At 36.8% G+C, this 23,160-nt stretch overlaps 1 protein-coding gene across 1 annotated transcript in view; it reads left to right on the forward strand.

Moving 5' to 3' along the window:
* The first annotated feature begins 6 nt into the window (after positions 1–6).
* The window catches only part of LOC112152678 (voltage-dependent calcium channel subunit alpha-2/delta-1), a 71,556-nt gene continuing 48,402 nt past the window's right edge, over positions 7–23,160 (forward strand). Inside the window, exons 1-3 of the mRNA XM_024282412.2 lie at positions 7–3,709; positions 10,532–10,613; positions 10,740–10,856. Coding sequence (XP_024138180.1) covers positions 3,621–3,709; positions 10,532–10,613; positions 10,740–10,856 — 288 coding nt within the window. The 5' untranslated portion in view covers positions 7–3,620. The remainder of the gene's footprint in view (positions 3,710–10,531; positions 10,614–10,739; positions 10,857–23,160) is intronic.

Below are 23,160 nucleotides of genomic sequence, written 5' to 3' on the forward strand. Positions count from 1 at the left end.
GTTAGCGTCAATGATGATCTTGTGCACTTTATTACGATGTTTACTTTGCTGTCTTATTTTTTTAACTCGTTTTATGATTCTGCACAGAAATGAACTGAGTCATGTGGCATAAAAATATTCCGGCGTGCATTTTGTATCCATGTGGCAAAAAAATACATATAAATATATCAACTTGTTCCTAAATTCGATGCACAATCTTCGGGGAAGTGTAATTGTCCGTTCGAGTCTGTGCACACTAATTAGGACTTGTTCCACGTTCAGTCATGAATGTTTAAGCCCTCATGTTTCATCCGACCTCCCTTGTGTTTGGGTCAGCTGTTGTCCGTACTTGTGGGATCATTCATTCGTTTTCGTATCGAGGGGTGAGAATGTGACTCTGACATGTACATAAATTGTTTATTTTCTACAATGATCGAATGTTTATATTGTCTACGGTTTGAGCATGTGAGTGTTGGGGGGGAAACTTTAAAAAAAAAAAAAGCTGTACAATAAAGCGAGTGTGACGTTAAATGAGGAGGGGTGAGTGCACTGTCAGCCAATGACTTTTTGTGCAAACACATTCTCCAAACTATGAAAAAAACACAAAATGAGGGAGAAAAAAAGAATTCGATTCAATTTGATTAGTTGTCTGAAACTTTCTGTTTTGTATGTTGCATGTTTGTTGATGGTTTGTCTGTATATTTTGCCTAAAAAAACCAGATGTTTAAAAAGAGATGGACTGTATAAATTTATCTGTATGCTGAGTTTAAAGGAAAATGCTTGTAAAAGTGTCTTGTTTTTCACTCCGTGTAAAAAAGAACACATGTAATGATTTGGTTTTGTGGTTGTACACAGGATGTGTTGAGATATGCAAAGTTGTGCTGTCAAAGAAAATCAGCATTTCCTCTGAATCAAAAGAATAAATATTAAAAAAGAGCTATAGGACATATCCAGATGTGTTCTGTTGTTTACTTGGTTGATCAATATGTTTGCGAAAATGAGGCTTTTTCTTATTTGTTCAAGAGTGGACAAAGTTTTATCTTTTTTAAAATTTGTATCCATCTTTTAATTTCTGTTTTGAAGGAATTGATAGTTTTTGCAACAACTTCAACAGATATATAGATAATTATCAATATTAGAAGAACATTGGTTGTGTTTCTTGAAGGTGAAGTTTCTTAAAGAGTCAACACAAAGTTATGTTTTTTTAGTCTGTTACTGTGCAACTTACACTTCGATTGTCTGCTGGTGGATCATTTAGAATTAGAAATATAGTGTTTTTTCTCTCTCTTTCATTGTATCTTATGGGTAACAAATTGGATCAAATTGGAGGAAATTGTTGTTATTGACACTTTTTTGATTGTCAAGATCCTTCCAGTGAAAAACACAGTATTTGATTTACAGTCAAGATGAACCTGCTTCCAACTGAGCTTCTAAATGGTAAGAAACAGCACAAAGAGTGTTGCTTATGGCAATAAACAGCTGAAGTTAGGACTGTATGGCATGTGGGTGGATTACACTCAGACTGGAACAATAATGTCTGGTCTGAAGACTCACTTTCTACTTCTACTGGTCTGATTGCCAACCTGCTAGCATCAAGACAGCTTGTTCTATATCATGTATGTGTGTGTTTTTTTTTTATTTATAACTATTAATATTCTAAAATTGATTTTTTTAATGGTGCGTATTATGATCAGTTTGATAGTCAAGCTAACTTCCTGTATAAACATATACAACAAATAAAACATAATGAAGCAGCATCTCTTAACAACAAATCGCTTTTTTTGGCATAAAAATGTCTGTTCTTTTTGTTTTTATTATTATATTGAAATCAATTATTTAATTTTTGGCTTATAAAATTGTTAAATTAATATAGATTTATCTAACTTTATGTAGATTTAAGCCAAAATGCTTAAATAGTCTGTGATACCATTTTATAAACACCAGGGGGCAGTGTTCTACAATCTTAAAACAGCTTTTACTGAGCAGTGCATCTGATCTTTAACCATTTGTGCTTTCAGACAGGAACTTGGTCACCATCACCTTCATTTTATACGTTTTCTATGCTAATTTTAGGGAAAAAAATCTATTAAAATCTCAAAAAATAAAAAATGCCATGTTAATCAGCAATCCAATATTTGATAATGTCATATTTCAGTATAAACTGAATTAAAAAAAATACAATTACAACTTCATTTTTTTAATTTTGTGCCTGAATTTCACATTTTGGACACTAACAATCATTTGTTTTTCTTTTTTAGATTTTATTCCAGAAAAAAATGGTTTATAGTGGTGAAAACAGAAAAATTCTGGCCCATCTTCATACTCATGCATCTTCATTCTGCAACCAATTTTTAATAATAATAAAAAAAGAATGCCTGAGCCAGTGGACGGAGCCTCTGGTTCCTTCCCTGTAACAATGTGTTCCTCTTCTCCCACCACATCCTGAGTTCTCGCCTTCCTTTTTCCTCTCCCTCCCCATCCCATCAGCAGGTGCTTCTGTTCCTGCGCTGGGGGAAAGAAAAAAAAATGTGGGAAAAGGTGTAGTGAGGGGAAAAAATGCAGACTCGGTGATGTGACCGGCAGGGATGGGATGAGATTTGAAGAAATCTTAATGAGGGGGGGACATAGTGCTGTGCAGACAGAACACTGGAAATAGGTGGGGAGGCTGGAAAAAAAGAGAATGGGGGAGAAAAAGAGGAGGGCAGGGTGAGAGGACAAGACAGAGATGGTGTGTGGTTGCCAAGCAACAATTGATAACCAAATCCCCAAGCATCCTGCTTGTGCTGCCCTACCCCTCCAGCCAGTCCTATATTAGACACATTAACACACAAACTCACAGCAGGTTTTTTGTTAGTAAGACGATTTGATTACATCCATTATTTGATATGTTGATCTCCTGCAGTTCAGCTATGCAAGAGCCCCCCCCATTATTATTGTTGCATCCTGTTTTATGATGCAGCAGACAGTCACTAACTCATACAAAAACAGGTTTGATGGATGGAGTTCTCAGTTTTTGTCTCCCTTTATAAGACTTTCTGTGTGAGATCAATACGTCTGTCACTCCTCAGGTCCCCTCATGTGGGACACTGTCTGCGTGTCTCATTCCATTAGTGCAGGGAGTGGCACAGACTGTAATCAAAGCCAGAGATTTTTTTTTTCTTTTTTCTGCAGGTCGTGGGCTCTGAAATGTTGCAAAGCATTTTAAAGAGCAGAATCTGTATTCCGCCTGCATTTGGCTGTGTGAGTGGCAGGCAGACCCTCCTTGGAGCAGGTGTCTCTTTGCAGGGAAGCATTTGGAACTCCAAATATGGGATGACTTATGGGAAAGGAAAGGGGGGTATTTAATTGAAGTATCTTCAATCAGAAATAAGGGACATCCTTTCATTCTTTTCATCTTCATCTTTTTTTCTTCTTCCTCCCTGTCTGCTGTTAGCAGCGGGGGCAGCAGGGGAGGGTTAGATGGAGCATGAGACAGAAATCTCCAGCTCCAGTACCTGTTAGAGCGCTGGATGGTCGGCTGATCAGATTAGAGGTGTCAGGGCTCGTTAATCTGCGAGGCAGCGACAGACAGCCGCTTCATTCAGCGACGGAGCAGATTGGATACTGACGCACGTCGGGGAATTTCCCCCCGTTTTTCTACAATGGATCCCTTCAGGGTACGAGCCTGGGCGCTCCTGCTTGTGCTGTGGCCGGGCGGCTGTTTGGCATCGCAGTTCCCCACACAGCTCATGTAAGTGGAGCCTTTGTAATCCTTTTGCGAGCACTTTGGCGGATTAGGGAGCTCCTTGTTTTTTTTTTTTTTTTTTTTTTTCTTTTTTTTTGAGGGAAATGCGGGCTGTTTGAATGTGACACTGCGAGGGTGTGAGAGTCAGGCTGGCAGCTGCTTTCATTCATGCAGAGACGGTTGTGTTTGGGAAGCACAGCGACTGTCTGATCTCACCTCGATCTGGACCTTTATTAATCTCATTAAGCACTTTTCTGTGGTGATCGTCACGAAAAACCCACCAGGTTGACATTGAAGTTTATCAGGAGTTAATATGAGTGGCAAAACATGTTTTTCATTCTTATTTATTGATTGAAAACGGCAAGACTATAAGAAAAATCAAGAAAAATTTTTTTTATTTATATCTTAGTTATTTTCTGTCAAATGATTTTTCTATGTTTGATTTAATACAAAATAATAATAATAAAGAACATAACACTCCAAAATCCAACTGACTTATCACAAATAAATAATCTTTTTACGATATAATTTCATTCTGACTCATAAAATAGAATAACCTGCATCTTTTTTTCTTTATTATTATTACTAATTAAGCTAATACTTTGGTAAAAATGTTTTTCATCACCTGAAAATGCAACAAAAGAAAATAAAATGTTATATTTGTATCACAGTCTCTAATTCTTTTATTTTAAGGCATTTTTTCTGTTTAGTCTATAAACATTACATAGGGGAGTAAGAAATTATTCTGTCGGAGGCAACCTGTTAATCAAATTGAATTTCTTCAGAATGAAACAAATCGATCTATAACTGATCGTGGAAAACACCATTTGGATTGAGGTATGAGGTGTGACCCCTTCAATGTGTGGAAACAGTTTGAATATTGCAAAGATTTGTGGAATGTACATTGTGATATAATGATCCGTTTGTATTATTTTGATGTGATAAAAAACAAACTTTATGAAACAAAAATGTGAATGGATTTACCATTTATTCTTGTTTACTTTTTTGTATTTAATTCACACTTGATTATTTTGCAATAAATGCAAGGAATCTGGAAAACGTCACCTGTACTATTCAGTGGCAGGTATTTATCTTGTCTCACTAGCTAAATTTTTGGCAAAAAATGTCCTATCGATTTTAGGTCAGTGAATTGGATCGTTCAAAATGAACCAATATCGACTATGATTCCTATCGATAACAACAAATTCTGATATTGGATCAAATCTTTGCTAATCACTACACTCCTAATAACCAAAAATCTTTTTTATTTTTTATTTTTTGCAGAAAATTCGTTATTGCAAATGAATCACCGTCTGGAATAGAGAGACTTGAAAACTGACAACATTTGTTTTTGTTTGGAATTATATAGAAGAGAACTTGAAATGATGGACAATTTAAAGTAAAGTAGACTTTTTTTTATTATTAATATAATATAATATTATTAGTTGTATTTTTATGGGGGGGATACATTTTTTCATCATTATTAGTTCAATGTTGTTAACCTAAAAGGGCCAAATTTTGTGTAAATGTAGAATCATTTTTGTTTTACTCATTGCAGGATAGTCAGAGTGAGAGTGAGACATCATAATGACCTATAAAAGTTTGACATGTAATAAAGTTCCTTACAAAGTTTGTATTAAGCATATAAGATAAAAAGACAGCTGAAACATCCCAAAAGAATTAGAAACCAACCCCTCAAAGGGGAAATTCTTTTCATGGGTGCCGTGGCTTATTGTTCGGCTTCCAAGTTGGCATCCCCATGCCTCAGATCATCTGGACCACCTTCTGTCTTTGTGTCAGTAATAAGGTACTGTTAGAGTGTAGTTTCATCCATCAGAAACAGACTGGAGCGCGTTCATTATAGTTTTTTACTGTATCTGTCGTTCTCTGTCTTGTCTCTCTACCTCTGACTCTATTTCCACTCTCATTTGCTCTGCCTGTGTCTGCAAAACAATGTAGGGCAATGTCTGACCCAATTGCCATCTGTAGGTGCATTTATGTCTGTGTGTGTGTGCGTGTTTGTGCACGTGTGTGGGGGTGCGTATGTGTGTGTTTAATTATCCAGCATTGTACCACAGGCTGCTGTAATCAATGCTCAGCAACCCGAGCAGAAAAAAAAATCTTGCCACCTCAGCTCAACTGCTCTGACTTTATTCTTTTTTTCATCACTTTTTTCAGGGGAAATTACAGTTTTATTTTAAACACTGTTAGAAGCCCATCTTATCACATCTGCTGCCAATTTAAAAAAAGAAGAGAGAAAACAAGATAAAATATATGATTATGATGATGACTTTATGAGCCAGGAGGTGCAGTGAGCTACTCTGACATCAAAGGCTTCAGAGAGCTTTTTCTCATGACTACAATATTAAGTAGGATAAAATATTTATGCTTTTTTAGCAAAGCAAAGAAGCGAAGAATGACAGCAAATAAAGGGATGCTAAAGTCAGAAGGCTTTCTGGGGACATTTCACTTTACGGTGAGACTATTGTCACAGTTTGTCCATATACAAACAGAGAATAAAACTCAAGTTTATGTGTCCTTTTTCAGTGAAGATAAAAAATGGCATGTTTTTAAATTCACTTTTTTAAACCTGAATTTGGACTGAAGTTACTTTTACAACTGCCTCAGCCAGTTCCAATAAAAGTCTATGTAAAGACGCGTAAATGCGTGTTTCAGGCTTTCGCGTCCAAAACTCCCACATTTGGGGATAGCTATGCAAGTTTCAACAATTGTTTTTGGGCTTTATGTAAAAGAAAAGTACAACCATTAAACACATGTTGAAATATAAACCAGATTGAATGAACCAATCAGGGACTTGGATTTAGTAGTGACGTAATGGAGGAGAAGTTAAAAGTTGCGGTTAGTAATAGTCCGGAATTATACGACAACAAGTCTCTAAAATGGTAAATGGCGTATACTTGTAAAGTGCTTTTCTACCTTCCTTTGAAGGCCCAAAGTGCTTCACAGTCACAGACCCATTCACCCATTGGTGGCGGCTCCGCTGCCTAACGCTGGAGCCAACCTTCCACCAGAGGCAATTTGGGGTTAAGTGTCTTGCCCAAGGACACTTCAACACATGGGAATTGAACCCACAATCTTCTGATCAGGAGTAGACCGTCCTACCGCTGCGCCACGGCCACCCCTCTAATTCAAGCATGCCTCTTATCAATGTTTCTAATCCTCTTTGCCATCGTCTGGGTGATGAAGCAGACAATGGATGGAAAATGAAACAGCCTTCAATGGACCCCCCAGTCTCAGATAGACGACCTGGACTTTCCTGATGACCTAGCCCCACTCTCACACAGCAGGCATCAGATGCAGGACAAAATGTCAAGACTTGCATCAATCGCTTCTAAAGTTGGCCTCATTATCCATCCCCCGAAGACCAAGATCCTGAAGATCAACTCTCACATCACAGAGCCAGGGAAACTAGGCGACAACTCCCTAGAAGAAGTAGAGTCTTTCACGTATCTAGGCAGTGTGGTGAGACAGGGAGGAACAGACACAGACATAAAAACTCGCATTGGAAAGGCAAGTGCATCCTTAACCAGCCTCAAGAACATCTGGAGATCACATCACATCAAGTCTGTCTTACTGTACAGAGCTAAAACGTGAAGAACAACTAAAAACACCATCAAGAGAATACAGACATTCGTCAATTCTTGTCTGAGAAGAATCCTCAAGATCCATTGGCCTGAAACAGGACTGTGGCAAAGAGCAAACTATGCCCCAGTGGATGAAGAGATTTAGAAGGCAGAGATGGGGTTGGCTAGGTCCTACTCTGAGAAAACCAGCATCCAGCAATACTCACCAGGCCCTAATTTGGAACTCCGAGAGGGAAAGAAAGTGAGGTAGACCACAGAACATGCAAAGGAGGGGCCTGGAGGCTGACGTCAAGCAGACCAGTCACACCTGGAAAGAGCTAGAAAAGATAGAATGTCTTGTTTGTGGTACACAAAAACTTCCAGTGGATGCATACACCTAGAGTAGACTTGACTTGTGCCAAAGACTTCCAGAGTTCAGGCCTCCGAGATCCAAAACCTGTTTTTTAAAGATCAAGTAAGAAAGACAAGACAAGGGGAAGGGGAGACTGATTGACAAAGAAGTGATAGACGCCTGGGTGTTCTCCAGGTACTTCAGCTTTCCCCCACAGTCCAAAAACAGTTTTCAAAGGTTGGTTAGGGATTCTTATTGTCCCTTGTTGTGATTTTGTGCCCCTGCATTAGACTGGCAACATTTCAGGATGTACCTTGCCTTTACCCTACAGTAGTTTTGTTGGCAACCCTGTGACCCTGAAAGAGGTCCAGACGATGGATGGACTCCACAACTCAAAGACAGAATATTTTTTTGAAATAAAGGCTTTAAAAAGAATAAATACATTGACATCAGATCAGTACAGATGTGCACAGACAGACACAGACTATATTTGTTTCTGTCAATACTTACACACCTCACCAGTTAGTACATTACAAAATTTTCCAGTGATCAGCAAAATGTGTCTCATAAAAAACTTTTTTTTTAGCTGAATGTGACTGCAGGAAAAACAACAATTTCAGCTTTAATAAAAAAAGTAATTAGGCATGTAATAAAGAATAGATACAACCCTCTTTATTATGACTTAATGTCATTTTATTTTAGAAGTCGAAACTCTTCTCAAACAATAGACGTCTTAGTTTTACTCCTTCCTCTCTCATGCAATTTCCTCAAGTGATACCTATGTTTAATAAGCTTTCTTGCAAAGACTGGAAAGGCAAATGTTAAGATATCTTGAATTATATTTATTTTCAAAGCTTTTTCGGCATAATCTATCCCCCATGGTATTCCCTCTCTTGCAAAACGTCTCATCTTTCTCAGGTGTTCCTGCTCTGGGTTTCTCTCAATGTGTGTAATTTATGTCTCTTATGCATCTTTTCCCTTCTTTTCTCACTCTTTTTCATCTTTTTTTCCATCCCTTTTTACCACTTCCCCTATTGAGTGTCACAGCTGGTGTTGTGCACATTTACTCATATTTGCTTTTGGACCGCAGTGACAGTTTTGGAGAGTAAAAATACCAGTCCTGTAATGTTTTGGTCCATTGTGTGTACACGTCTAAGTTTACCAGTGACAATGACAACAGTCGAGTTGGCGTTAGTGTGAATGGACAGTGATAGGAACATCCATCTGTATTCTCACAGACTGCTAACTGTATTATCAAATTCATGCAATATTAATGGTTTTGTGTTTGTATGCTCTGGAGGCTGAGGAGGTGCAGACATTGTAGCAGTAGGGAGACAGAGTTCTGCGTGTGCACCAATATTCAGGAGAAAAGGCAGAAAGGTTTACCTCAAGATAATTACACTAATTAAATATTTTGAACTGCATCATGTCTTGAGGTAATTATTTGCCATTTTCATGTTTACCTATTTAGATAGACTATATTATGAGGGTCTTGTGTGTTTTATTCATTTTGTGAGATTATGATGGAACTGAGCGTCTGCTGTAGCCATCCATGATTGGCAAAAGTGATGACAACATCAGCGAACAAAGCACCAATATAGAGCTCATTTAAGCTAACGGTTCCAACGTATGTAAGCATTCTGGTTTTTGTGGTTTCTTGTGTACTCTTTTCGTGACGAGTCTATATTGAAAATGCCAGCAAACAACAGTACCTGTTGATGTTATTTACAAAAGTTCCTTGCCATCCTTGGCGACGATGTGATACAGGTTGAGCTAGCGGCACGCTAACAGTCTTAACCACACATGTACCATGAAAACAATCGCTTAGTGAAAGCGAGGCTTAACTGAGTGGAAGTGTTTGCCAGAATTAACTAGACGGTACCGTACCACTCCTTACCGTACCGTACCAGACCGCTCAGTGGAAATGAGACTTTCAAGTCCCTCCCTGATCATCGTTTGAGTTATTTTTAAAGCTTTCCTAGTGTTCTTTATTAATGATTTTGCTGTTTTTAGCCCAAATCAAAAACCCTGTTGTTTTCAAGCACCTACTGTTGTTTCTGCAAAGCAGTAGTAGTTCATAAGAAATTTGCCTCCGAGTTGTGGGCAGGACTCTTGGCATGCCATGGAGTAAGCCTGGCCCTACTTCCCGTCACCCATTTGTTTACATTCTCTCCTACTACCTTTGTAAATCGTACAGTTTTGAACCTGAAGCCATCTCAAATGAGGAAAACAAAGAAGTACATGGATCTAGTTCATGATACATCAGAATGGAGCGGAGCAGGCGGCTTGTGGCTGGCTGATTGTAGCCTTTATGTCACAGCTACAAGCTTTATCTATTTACACTTTTTTGTCTGATCCCGATTCACAATGATTTGAATAAAGAAAAACTCAGAAATGCAATTTTAGGCGTCTTTATACATGACCTTTATCATGATTAAAATCCTACAAGAACATGTTAAAAACACAAAAACACAGTTTTTATCAGAGCTTTGATGTACTCATCAACATGTGGATCCTGGATTCCTCCTGGCCATCCACTCGCATCACTGTCAGTAGCCACAATAATGCCTGACATTTATCTGATTGGTTGACTTTAAGTGTGAACTCTAGAAAAGCAATCCTCGCAGTTGCCACCCAGTGTCACATTTTTTTCTTTTTTCTTTTATTAAGCCGCTTTGTACCTGTCCTCTGTACTGCTTGACATTCTGCTTTACCTGGAGCGGGGATTCTCCGTGATGTTGTGTGTTTTCATGCTGTGTGACAGAATGGTCATGCCAGATAACAGATAAAAGATCGCTTGATTGACAGTTAAATTGAGGTGTGAAATTCCTGTGATGTCTCTTTTAAGATCTGGGTTACAAGACAGACTGTGCCTATTGCTTTGTCCTATAGGATTAAAGAATGGGTTGAGCAAATGCAGAGAGAGCTTATCACCCTGGCAGACACAGCCACAGCTGGGAAGAGCCTTACTCAGGTATGAACACCCAAAGCAAAGATTACATATACAATCTTTTGTACCACAATGTCAAAAATGTAAATATTTATCAATTTTTACACATGAACTTAATTTTGAATTAACAATTTTCAAAAATGTGTACAGATTTATCGTAGAAACCAGCATCTCTACAGTGTGGAGCAAAACGATGCAGAGGAACTCGTGGCCAGGGCAGCCAGAAACATAGAACAGCTGCTGCGGAAGAGATCTGCTGCCTTGGAGGTAAGATTTGCTCTCCTCAAGGGAGCAAACTGTCAGTTTGTGAGTTTATGTGTGATTTATTGCTGAGCAAGACAATCTCTTTATTGCCAAATGCTTTGACAAAGAACCATCTTTCATGTCTCCTCCTCACACACTTGAACATTTTTACAAAATGAAGCAGTTAAAGTGTAATAATAAAGCACTAATATTTCCTTTTTAAAGAAATTAACAAAAACTATGTGAAGCACATATCTTTAGTTTTTGCGCTCACCAAGGTACTGCTTTGGAATCATATGAGTGACAGATGTTTTACTTTCACAGAATCCAAGCAAACATCCTTAACAACAGTTCCTAAATGTGGATCAGAGGAAGACAACAATTTTCGATAAAACAGAGTTTACAGCTTTAACTGGGCTAAAGTGACAGTTGTGTTTTGACTAAAATAGACCTTAGAGTCCCATCTTGATATATGGTGCGACAGGATGTCTTTGTGCATGTATCATACGTGCACGGCCATGGTCTATTTGAGTAAAAAGGGTTTGTGTGTTGAGTGCATGCAGCGAATTGGGTGTCCTTGAATGCCTCATTGAAGCAAAGATGTGTTTTGGGCATAAGATGCAGCTGTTCATCGAGTATGTAGCCTTAAAAAATCTTTAAAATAAAGTTGCAACACTGTGGGGGACATACACATCTATAAAGATCTGCTGGTAAACACATTGTAGCACATTCAGAGGAAGATAAACATTTTTTGACCATACTGAACATTTTAAGTGCAAAATCATTGCCATTAAGAAATGGCTATTCTTGCATTTTTTCAGATATGTAGAAAATTAAAGATTAATAGATAATTAACCTTTCGAGGGTATTTCTCCTTGTTCATGCTGCAATGTGCACGTTAGATTATCGACCACTCAGTTGGCCTATTCTAGTGATGTATGTATTTGTGTGTGCCCACAAATTAGCTACACTTTATTGATTAACCAAGACTTTTTGTATTTTCCTAAAAAAAAAAAGTGCTTTCTGCTGCAAAAAAAACAACAAATTTTAGTCATTTTAAAGCTCAATTATTAGTAAATCCAAAGCAATCTGTGTTTCATCACTTTTTCCAATAAACAAAAATGTTAGGCAAGATTAAAAGAAAGAGTTCAAAGAGTCAAGCCAGTTAACCATTTTTTTTTTTTTTTTTTTGTTAAACATCCGCAGCTGTTTCTGTTTTAGTTAATTAGTCCTCCGAGTATTTAAGACCATGGTTCCTATGAGCTCCATTTGCCTTAGGGTATTTTGTTTTGATATTGCTATGATTCAGACTTTGTCACATTTCATTTTCAGTTTATGGCATACTTTTCCCCATAATTTATGTTTTTTTTTTTTTAATGCCATTTGGCCTTTTGATTCTGTAGCCTCCAATAATTATAGAAAACTTTGAACATCAAAGCATACAGATTAAGTTGACTGCCATCAAAATGGACACAAGCTTGGGCTTTAAAAGAAAAAATTGCTTTCTGATAACACACATTTCCCAATTTACTTTGAGCATTTTTAGTTGAAAAATTGGTAGAATGTTTTTTTTTTTCCATCAATCAAAATTTCCACTTTTAGAAAAAGTGACATCTGTGAATATTGTTCCCCAAATTGTAAGGCAGAACAAAGTCCCGCTAAGGGGTCTGAAACCTGAGGCTCCAGAGCCACATGTGGCTTTTTTACCCCTCTACTCTGGCTCTTTGGGTTACATTTATTTATATATATATATGTAGTAGCACTTATTTAAATTTAGTTTTAAGTTTTTTACCAAATTAATATTTGGCTAAGGAGCTTCGATCACAGAAATGTAAACGGTGTAAACTAGGGCTGCACAATATTAGAAAAAACTTGCAATTTGCGACACTTGATCATGTCGCAAAACAACTTAAACATCATTTTTCACTTGATCTGTTTTATTTAATGAAATTCAACAGAACTTGAATTATACTCCAAATGGCCAACGTCTACATAATTGGCGAGTATCTAACATAAGAGGTCCAATCGGTTGGTCAAAAAGGCTCCATTCAGTGCCATCAGATTTTTTTTTTATTTAACATTTATGGTTACCATTTATCGCTATTTAAGGCATCTTTTTCTATATATATGTATTGCACAGGCTAATATTGCAATAACAATAATTTTAACATTCATCTACAGGTCATTTATGAAGTGATTTCAGTTTTATGAATGGGATTGTGCAGCTTGTCTGTAATGTTGAAAGGGAATATAAGGAGATTCTGGAAGGAGGATCGCTTTACCTGTCAGTCAGTCTAATCCTCAACATTGATCAAGTCTTGTTCTTTATTGTGTCTTTCTGCCTCATTCTTCTTAGAAGTAACCTCGAGGCACGTTGGTATTGAATTCTGTGTCTTGGGATGTATAGATGAGAAGATAAGTTGCTAAAGGGAAGTTTGTGAAAATTGGAGAAATGAGAGATTAAAATGGGTGTTGCGATTGATTGACAGGACGGAACAAGCACATTACGACAGTTTTAAAATACAGTTGTAACTTTAAATTGTTGAGTCATTTATTTTTTTTTAATCACATCAATGAGAATTTTCATTTTCCTTTTGTGTTCAGTGCTTTGAAAGAATTAAGTCAAAAGGAATTTTCAATATCAATAAACTCTTATTATACTCTTTCTTTTTAGATGCATACTGACATCAGACTCTTTTTGGAGTTGACCTGATCTTTAGCTTTTCTTCATGGATGCCCCTGTTTACTCACAAATGTGTCAAAGAGTTACTTGACTATGCAAGCCATGTCAGAAATAAGCATGTGTAGAATTGAATATGCATTATTGATGAATACTTGGCAGCAGGCTGTACAAATAAATCAATGATTTTGAAGGTTTTACATTGTCTACTGTGGCTTAAGCTTAATAGAAAACTCTTGGTGGGGATACTCAGTAAAACTCCTTTTCATCAAATTATTATTCTTAAGAGAATGAAAATTGTTCTTGAAATACATCTTAAAATCCCAATTTCTAATCTGATTTTCTGTCATTTTATCAATTTTTCATCCTATAAATGTTATTGTTCCTCCTTGACATTTTAAAATCTGACAGGGAGTTAATCTCAGATATCAGGAATGCACATGAATTGTAATGAGACTAACAAAGAAACAATATATTTTTGATACAATAGGAAGTTGTTTATGTGCTAACTTTCAATTCCACTTTAGGGAAAGCCATTAAATATTAAAAAAAACTAAACCAAATGAAAACTTAAGTATAAGTACGCCATGCTCAAGTCTAGATTTAATCACTTCTCTGCTGTCCTCATCTTAATCCTGATCTGGATTTATTCAGCAGTTTGCTCATGTTGTAATTAAAAACGTAATTATTGATCCCAGTTTTTTTAATGAAAAGAAAAGAAAAAATAAACCAATTAAACTGTGAAGAAAGACGATGAACACTTTGCTTCATTTTTTTCATTTTTTTTTTCTTAATTCACAGAATTACAGTGATGGAAATATGCAGAGGCTGCACTTCCATTTTTGAGTTTAAAATATTTTCACAGACAGCTATGTTTGTACACAAAAGAGGATAGAAAAATACATGGGAGATGCTAAATCAAATCATTTTTTAATGTACTTCGTTGTTGGATAATTTAATATACTTTTTCATTATAAACAGCTTTCTGTAGTGAATATGGATGGTGTGGTCCTAATAAGCTATAAAGTGCTTCCTTGCTCCACAAATGTGATAAAATAGTTGAAAACCGCTTTACTTAAGGAAGTACATTATGTTGAGCATCATGTAACAGCAACACGGCGGTGCAACTCTTAATTTTAAGAGTAAAACAATTAATTAAAATGTATTTAAAATAAAAAGTACAATGAAGTAATTAAAAAAATCAAGGTCATAAAATAATTAAAAGTAAAATGAATAAAAATGTAAATCAAGTAAGGAAAATCTGCAAAAATGCGCACACGTGCAAGTGCAAATAATGAATTGATTCTGTTGTTTAGGAAAACTGAACTTTAAAGACTGATCTTAAAGAGTTTCACCCCTTTTTGGGTAGTTCCTTCATCTCTTTTGTTTGGACCCTTCAGGTTCATTGTGACCTGTGGAGGTTTGGCAAAAACGTAAATAATTAGATTTCAAATGTTAACAATCTAGGGATCATCATAGTGATTGACTAATATTCTATTTCTTTATGCCAGATTCACGTGGCTCATGTTTGTTATTGGTTTGTTGTCTGTTGCTAGTGGGTGTGAATGAGATTCTTGTCAACTAGACAAAACCGTCCCCGACCTCTGTGGACAAAAAACTGTCTCCATTTTAACAGACATCATCTTTACTTGTCTCAAAGCATCTCCAGAATGTACCCGTTACTGAATTCAGAGGACTGCGTACTGTCACTGTCCTGTAAACTGCTGAGTCCTGACCTGGTGTTGTAGATTTTCTGTGCCGTCTCATCCTTTGTGAGCCGGGGGGATTTATTTCCCCAGTGTTCACATCAGAGCACTCCTGACTGCTCTGGATATCATGGACCACATGGCTCTGATTCTCCCTCCTGTAGTTTGTCTGGCTTGTGTGTATTGTTGGGTTTGAAATCAACAAGAATGTCATGTACATTTAGGAGTTTCTCAGACATAGTCGATACATTGTCCCTCCTCTTTTTCTGGGATGAGTCCTTCAGGTTCCCCTTCTCTTGGCTTTCACTGAACTCAACCTAAAACTTCAGAGGGTTGTGTTCAGTTTGTATTCATTGTAATATTGTGAAGACTACTTGGTTAAGGTGGAGTGATGGGAGTTAAGGGTAACCAAAATTCAAAAATGGGGGCTTGGGCTAGGGGCAGCCGGCTGAACGGAGGCAGTTTGACAGTGAGTTTAGCTTGAGGTAACTTAAGGATCTTTTTAGTATTGTCGATGGGGAAAAAAATAAAAAATCATAAAGTTCAGGAGGCCAAAGCAGGCTGCCTCCCCATCCCACTGCCGGTCAGCCAGTTTTCCAAGGGCCGGTTTAGCTGTTCTCGGCGTCACGTGGCGACCTAAGCCTCTCTCTGCGTCAAAGCTCTCGGCATCAGCTCCGCCACAACAAAGGTTATGGTTATGCAGTTCCTGGTAAAAATTAGACCTTTTTTTTACAAGTCTTTTCAAATTAGATTTTTCCACATTAGTGTTTGATCCCATGAATAGACCAGTGTTTGGCATGTTGAAGTCTCATCTGATTTCTGGTGCAGAATAAACATGAACTGACAAGAACTGGATTAAAAAAAAAATAATAATAAATAATAAGATCAAACAGGTCAAAGTAATCCAAAGATGCAAGTATTCAAAAAGGCAGGAAAATGTCTCCTCTGTAAGCGAGGTGCGTCAGTCGTCTTACAATTGTCGAAGGATCAGTGAGATTTTCTTATCATGCTTTTTCCCTCTGATTATCTAGAGCCATCCTGCCCCTTGCTTGATGTTTTACTGTGCAGTTTTGTCTGTTTTCAAGTTTGCATCAAGAAAGAGTCAAACTGACTGATGTGAAAATTGTGTATATTCCTCATAAAAATGAAGGAAGTCAGTTGAATTATAGTTCTTTGTAACTGTCTCCCTAAATTCGGCTCTGAGGGAATCCTAAAAAAAAACAATTAAAGAACAACAAACTGTTTTCCATAAAAACAGTAGCTTTGACATACAACAACATAATGTTATGAACATCTTAACACAACCATTACTGTTTCAACTGGATAACAAGTCTATTTTTCTGCTGGATAATAGTTGCAATGTATTTAACAATTTAAAAACCTTAAAAAATCCTGATGACCCTTTTAAAATACATTTTCTGCTATAACGGCTCTTGAATTTGTAGTTTGTCATTGTCGATTCTAAAATATAGTGACTGTCTGTGCAAAATGTCCTCTAGCTCATGTTCAGATCTTCTCATCTGCAAAAACGAAAGGAAATGACAGTGAGCTAAAGTGAGGACTTCAAAATGGCAAGTTAGTAATCTAGAGGGAGCTTGATGGTATCTGTGTACATTTATATTCTATCTGTGTGTTGAAAAGTCTACGATCCAATCCACTCCAACTTTACTTATAAAGCCCGTTAGTAAAATCTGCACTCTCAAAGTACAGCATAATATATAGAAGGCAAAGAATATATTAAGTGTGCTAAGAAGTACATAAAATAGCTATTAAAGTGGTTGTTAAAATCAAAACCTTAACACTGTTTTAGTAAAATTGTAATCTTGGGCAAAAGAAGTTATTTACTTTTTTTGCAAGAGTTATAAATTAATGTGAAATCCAGCAGACAAACTAAACTTCTAACCAGCACAGTGAAAATGTGTGTAGGTGAGGTTGCTTTTTTTAACATTCATCTAGCATTTAAATATTGAATGTAAGGATCCTAAAGTTAAACAACTGAACTGAGTGATGGCATAAATAAAAGAAGAAGTTGGCTGCACGCCTTGTTTGATTCTGTTATGCTTCCATAAATCAATGGATCATAATAGATGATTACCAGATGAGACTCTACTTTGCCAGCTGTGTCCACCATATTTATTCCTCAGAGAACAAACAGCATCTTACTGAGGGTCATCGGCAGCATCAGACTGAGCACCAACATAGTTAAAAATCTATATTAATTCAAGAATGAGGCAGCATCTGGGCTTCATGAAAACCAAAAAATAAATAAGCAGAGCTTTGGTCTGCATTCTAGAGACCAAAACAAAGTGTGTTAATATGGATTGTGTTGTGCTGTCTACCATTTAGGGCTTGCTGTCTGAAAGTTATTTGCTTTGTATAAAAAAATCTAATTTGCGATTGTTGCTGTACAAACAGGTGAGTGTTTGCGCGCCTGCATTTGTGTACAAAGTTTGTCTTCCCAGCAGGTATTCTGCTTAGCGTGGGAGTACAAAACATTACACGATAAAGCATTAAATCTGTATTTCTACCAAATTGAGTAAAAACAGATTGAAGATATTTCAGATTTTTTTGTTTGTACCCTTCAGGACTATGTAGGTTCCTTTTTGGTTTCAATTTGAACTATATAAATAGATTGTAACTGAGGTTAGCAAAACTGTTTTTATTAGAGCATATATATTTAAATTAATTTATCAGAAAGATTTTTTTTTTGGTCAAATTTGAACTCTGAAGTAAATGTTTGTTTGTTTATTAAAATAAATAAATAAACATAGTTAAAATTATGATATCCATTTCCATATATTCTAGTGCAGGGCTTCTCATTCCTGCTCCTCAAGATCTACCACCCGGCCTGTTTCCCAGCTCTCCCTGCACTGCTTGCTGCTGATTACCTGGACCAGGTGTGGTCATTCAATCAGAATTTGGAGACATCTGCTTGAGCTAATTAACAGATAGCAGAGCTTGGAGATCTGGAAAACAGACTGGATGGAAATCTTGAGGATCAAGAATGAGCAGCCCTGCTTTAGTGAGTATACCGTATTTTCCGCACTTATGTTTAGTTCGAATTCCCACCCTAATCCTTGTCTACTAAAAAACTGTATAGTACGGGACTACCTTGTGCCCTAGATTTTAAAAGCAGTTCTGCAGATATTAGGTCACTGATTTCACAAAATAAACATCTAATCCAATGAACATTTTTTGTGTTCTTATGATTAAAAAAAATAAAAATTAAAAAAAACATTTAAATTCGTTTTTTTTTTTTTCACAAAAGTTGTACAACCGCAATGCATTGTGGTCTATAGTTGCTAATGTAGTAGGCATCAATGCACACTGGTTTTTCGCAAAGACTCTTAAGAAATTTATAGGGCACTCGATTTTGGAATTGTGGATTTGGACAGCACTACAAAATGGCAAATGCACCATGTAGTTGGTAGTGAAGGAATTCAGACCTGGCCTCAAATTTTTTTTTTTTTTTTCCCAAAATCAACAGTTCGCTTGATAAACCAGAGTGCCTTATTCATAGTTTAACTTTGGTTGTGCTTGCTGATGTCAAAGGGATTTTGAGAGGTACATAGCGCTCCGCCAAAACTGTTTTATCTGTCAGACTGTTTTATTAGAAGTGATAAACAAGGTTGGGTGTTAAGGTTAGGTTTGCCACTCGACCGAAGACGAGTGGCGATGCACTCTCCATGTCCACCCCCGACCACTGCAGGAGCAGACCCCTCCCCAACCATCCCTGATTCCAAATGACACAGACCTAATTGTCTTAAAACATTGGGCGCTCACATCCCTGGACTACATGTATAGCCAATGTAGGCTCCTCCGCAGGCCTCAGTTAGGCATCTGTGCGGGAAAATCAAATTAAAACATATAGGCACCCCCTTTATCTTTCCCTAAATGCTCTAACATGACTATATTGTAGAGGTTTCAGATTTTTTTTTTCTTTTTCAAACGAGTTCTAAACAATTTGGGTATTTTTATGAATATGCTAACATAGCCAGCATCAGCATTGTCAAACTGCATTCTTTTAAATGTTACTAACAAGGTTGGGTGTGTTTGTTTCAGCCAGTAGTATAAACCTGCAGGCCCGGAGATCCAACAACGTTCTCAGGTGTGCATTCTCAGGCCCCTGGCTTTTTTAACACAGCGCCCCTACTGGCTGGAGGACTATTGCTAATTGGATAAAAGCTAAGCTTGGCTAAGCTTCATATAGACATCAATGTTTATCTTTCTGCAAAAAACTGACATTTATTGGTAATTTAGTTTTTATATTTTAAGATTTATCTGATAAATTACCTAGTTGTTTATGTTGTAACTGCTCTTCGATCATGTTTTTACTCTTACTACTCTCGTGTGCAATGTGCCTCGTAAAGTCTTCAGAAAGTAACAAAACAAACTCCAACCAGTAGGGGCGCTGTGTTAAAAAAGGCTGGGTCCTGAGAACGCAGTCCTGAGAACGCTGCTGGGTCTCCGGGCCTGCAGGTACACCCTTCTCGTTTCAGCAGATTCATTCTGTTTTATTACTTGTTGCAAGGTTTGGAATTGCTTGTATTTTGAATACCTTAACAAAGTTAACATGTAGCATCTTACAAACAAGTTCTAAAGTTACCATGAATGATCACAGTATGTCGTAATTCCTCCTCTAATCCCTAACTACTAAAATACTATGCAGTGCAGGACTATTTAGTGCCCTGTATTTTAAAAGCAATTCGTATACCATTCTCACTATTTTTCTTTCATTGTTTTTTTTTAAACGCCGGATATGACGTCACCGATTTCATGAAGTGAAAATCAAGTCAATATGAACATTTTGCATCATTTACTTGTGAATCCACTGTGTTCTGATGAGGAAAATGTGGATGGTTTATTTAAACAAAAATACATTTAGACCGCAATGCATTGTGGTCTACATTTGCTAATGGAGTGAGCATTAATGCATGCTAGTTTCTTTGCAAAGACTTCTGGGAAATTTCTAGTGCACTCGATTTTGGAATTATAGATTCGGACAACATTATAAAATGGTGAACACACTATATGGTGCACTGTATAGTGAGTAGGGGAGGAATTCAGACATGGCTAAAGTTTGACTCTCTGCCTTATAGTTCGAAGCTCCTTATATATATATATATATATATATATATATATATATATATGAACAATGTTCAAAAATAGACCATTCATTGACTGTGCGCTTTATAATCAGTGCGAAAGATAATTATTTGAATATCATGAAAAATACTCACACAAAGATGTACTTTAACTTCAACAAAATGTCAAAATCTGTTTTGTCCATTGAGAAATGTTAAAACTGCTGTACCTATTATCTCTGCACATGTTTAAGATTAAGTATTCAAGCCTTCGATGGTTGACCATATTTTGACATCTGCTTCCTCCTGTCTCAGAGTTATAATAGCAAGAACAAGATGTGATATTGTGCTGTTTTGTGTGCAAACCTGTGTGTGTGCAGAGGTAATACAGTAATAAGCAGAGGGTGTATATGATCAGAGATCTGCCAGTCTCCAGAGCAGATGTTGCCCAACCTCCTGTCTCTGCTCTGCGCTCATCATATTAAGCAGAGAAGAGGTGTCTGCTTGTGTCACTGTCTGTGTGCCTGCATTCATGTTTATGCACGGTGACAAAAAGAGAGCGCAAGTGGGAAGGAAGGCGCAGATGGGGGATTCTAACCAGACTTATGGCAGGCCAAAGACATGGGTCTAACACGTTCATTAAGAAGAAATCTGAAGTGTGTAGATGGCTGTTCCAGAATCCGTTTCAGCCAAAAAATTCTCAAATACAACACTCTTCAGCGTCAGGGAAATTTGGTAGTCTTTTTTTGTCACCAGTGTGAAATCTTGTAGTAATTATAGTAAGTGGAATTAACTGACACGATACACCAGAAGACATTTTTGTTCTGTCACCGACATGGTACCTCTCCACCACTTTAGCTGTGACTAAATCGTTTTTTCATGCTTTCTAATCCTAATTCTTTCTTTATATATTTTTATTTAAAAGATCAATAAAATGCGTTTGTAGTTACTAAATTGTAATAAATGACGAATACTGAATGACACCTTGACATTTTTTTTTAATCTTTAAATGTATTAAAGTCAAATGAAAATTTACATTCAAGGCATTTTCACTTGGGTACTGTTCTACTTGACTGAAGAAGGGCAAACAAGGTCTGACTGAACTGGAATGTTAATGTATAGTCCTTCATTGAAGTATAAGAACTTAAAAAAGTGGAAACACTTAAAATAGGTTTGAAAAGAACCTTTTGGATGAAATATGTTCACACTATGCTAGTTAAAAACAGATTTTTTTTGGAAACCGGTTTAATCTTAAAAAATATGAGCAGGGAGCCTCATAACAGCTTTACAGCATTTTTATTCTCAACTTTATCAAATATTATTTAACCATCAACATTTTCTACAAGAGGGACTTTCACTTTACTGTAAGAATGAACAATAGAATGATTAAAAACAGTTGAAAATACAATTAAAACACATTTTAGGGGAAAAACCATTAAACTAAACCAGGATAGAAATGATAAAATGTGTCCAATCTGAATTAAGATGTAAAAAGATAGATCAAACAGAACACATTTCTACACGAAATGCATATCATTAACTGTGGGCTAAAAGCTTTAGCCCTAATTATAGAGAAAAGGGTCCAGTTGAGTTGAAAGTAAAAAGGCAGGATGGAAAGAATCTATATTGAAAGGTAGGGCAGGTCATGAGTTAAAGCTAAAAACTGTATATTGAAACTAAATTAAAACTATGAATTGTGGAAATGTTTATGGGTAGGAGAGATATGTTGGTGTAAAAAGAGTTTTACAAATGACTTGTTCTTGTGAAGAAACTGGGAGACCAGAAATAAGAAAATTATAGTTATCTAAAGAAGTAAAAGTGCTCCCAAGATCTTTTAGTCCTGCTGTTGGGACACAGTTTCCTCTGTTCACTCGGACTATGAACTAAATAGAAAAGAAAAACAACAAAACAAAAGAGGTTCAGTCCTATGACGGCATGTTTTAATCTGATAATTAGTGCTCATTAGTTCACTCAGACATGTTCTCGTTAAAGCTGTACAAACTAAAACACATTTAGGAGGCCAGATCATACTGGTGTAAATAAACTTCCTAAGGGCTCATACTGCCGTAATATGCTTTTTGTAAATTTCTGATTATCTAAATTGCCTTCTGATGTAAGAACAAACTTTAGGTTATGATTAAGTTTAACAATATGTTGGTTGATAAAGCTTTCCTGTCAAATAGAGAGAGCAAACTTAAACTTTACAGCATATTTATTTTAGAAATTAATAACTGGTTCGTTAGTCTTGTACCTTTTCTTGACTGAGATTGCCTGACTGACGTATTTTGTTTAAACTCACTCCAATGAAAATTGTCCTTTGTTGTTTTTAACACGATCTTGTAGTATTTTTTTCTTATAATTGAGGACCTATGCAAAATAATTTATGAATGAAAGTGCATTTCTGAATATTTTCTTTTTTTCAAATCGCTTTGAATCAAAAAATTGTATGCTATTAAGAGGATCACATTAAAGGTGCATTCACACCTAAAGGTGCATTCACACCGATTGCGATTCACGTGGCGGAGACGGCCAGCTCCAATGTTAATCGAAGGTACAGGCGTGCTCCGGAGCAAATTGTAGCCCCATGGTGCGATTTGAGCGACGGGTGAGGCACGAAAGTCTGCCAGCAGCTCGATTTGAGCAACGAGGTTCGAATTAGGCGGCACAGCCAAAATGTAAATACCTGAAATTTGACAGGTTGCTGCATCGCATCTGCCAATCAGGAACTCAGCTTTTGGCACGTGACATTTTCAGTGACTCAATCAGCGAGTAGAATACTAGTACAAAGCGAGTGTGTGTCCAAGTCCTCTATCGTACCGTGTAAAATGACACCCATCTGGAACAACCCAGACATCCTA

This window comes from Oryzias melastigma, linkage group LG6 (assembly GCF_002922805.2).
Source record: "Oryzias melastigma strain HK-1 linkage group LG6, ASM292280v2, whole genome shotgun sequence".
NCBI classification, from domain to species: Eukaryota; Metazoa; Chordata; class Actinopteri; order Beloniformes; family Adrianichthyidae; genus Oryzias; species Oryzias melastigma.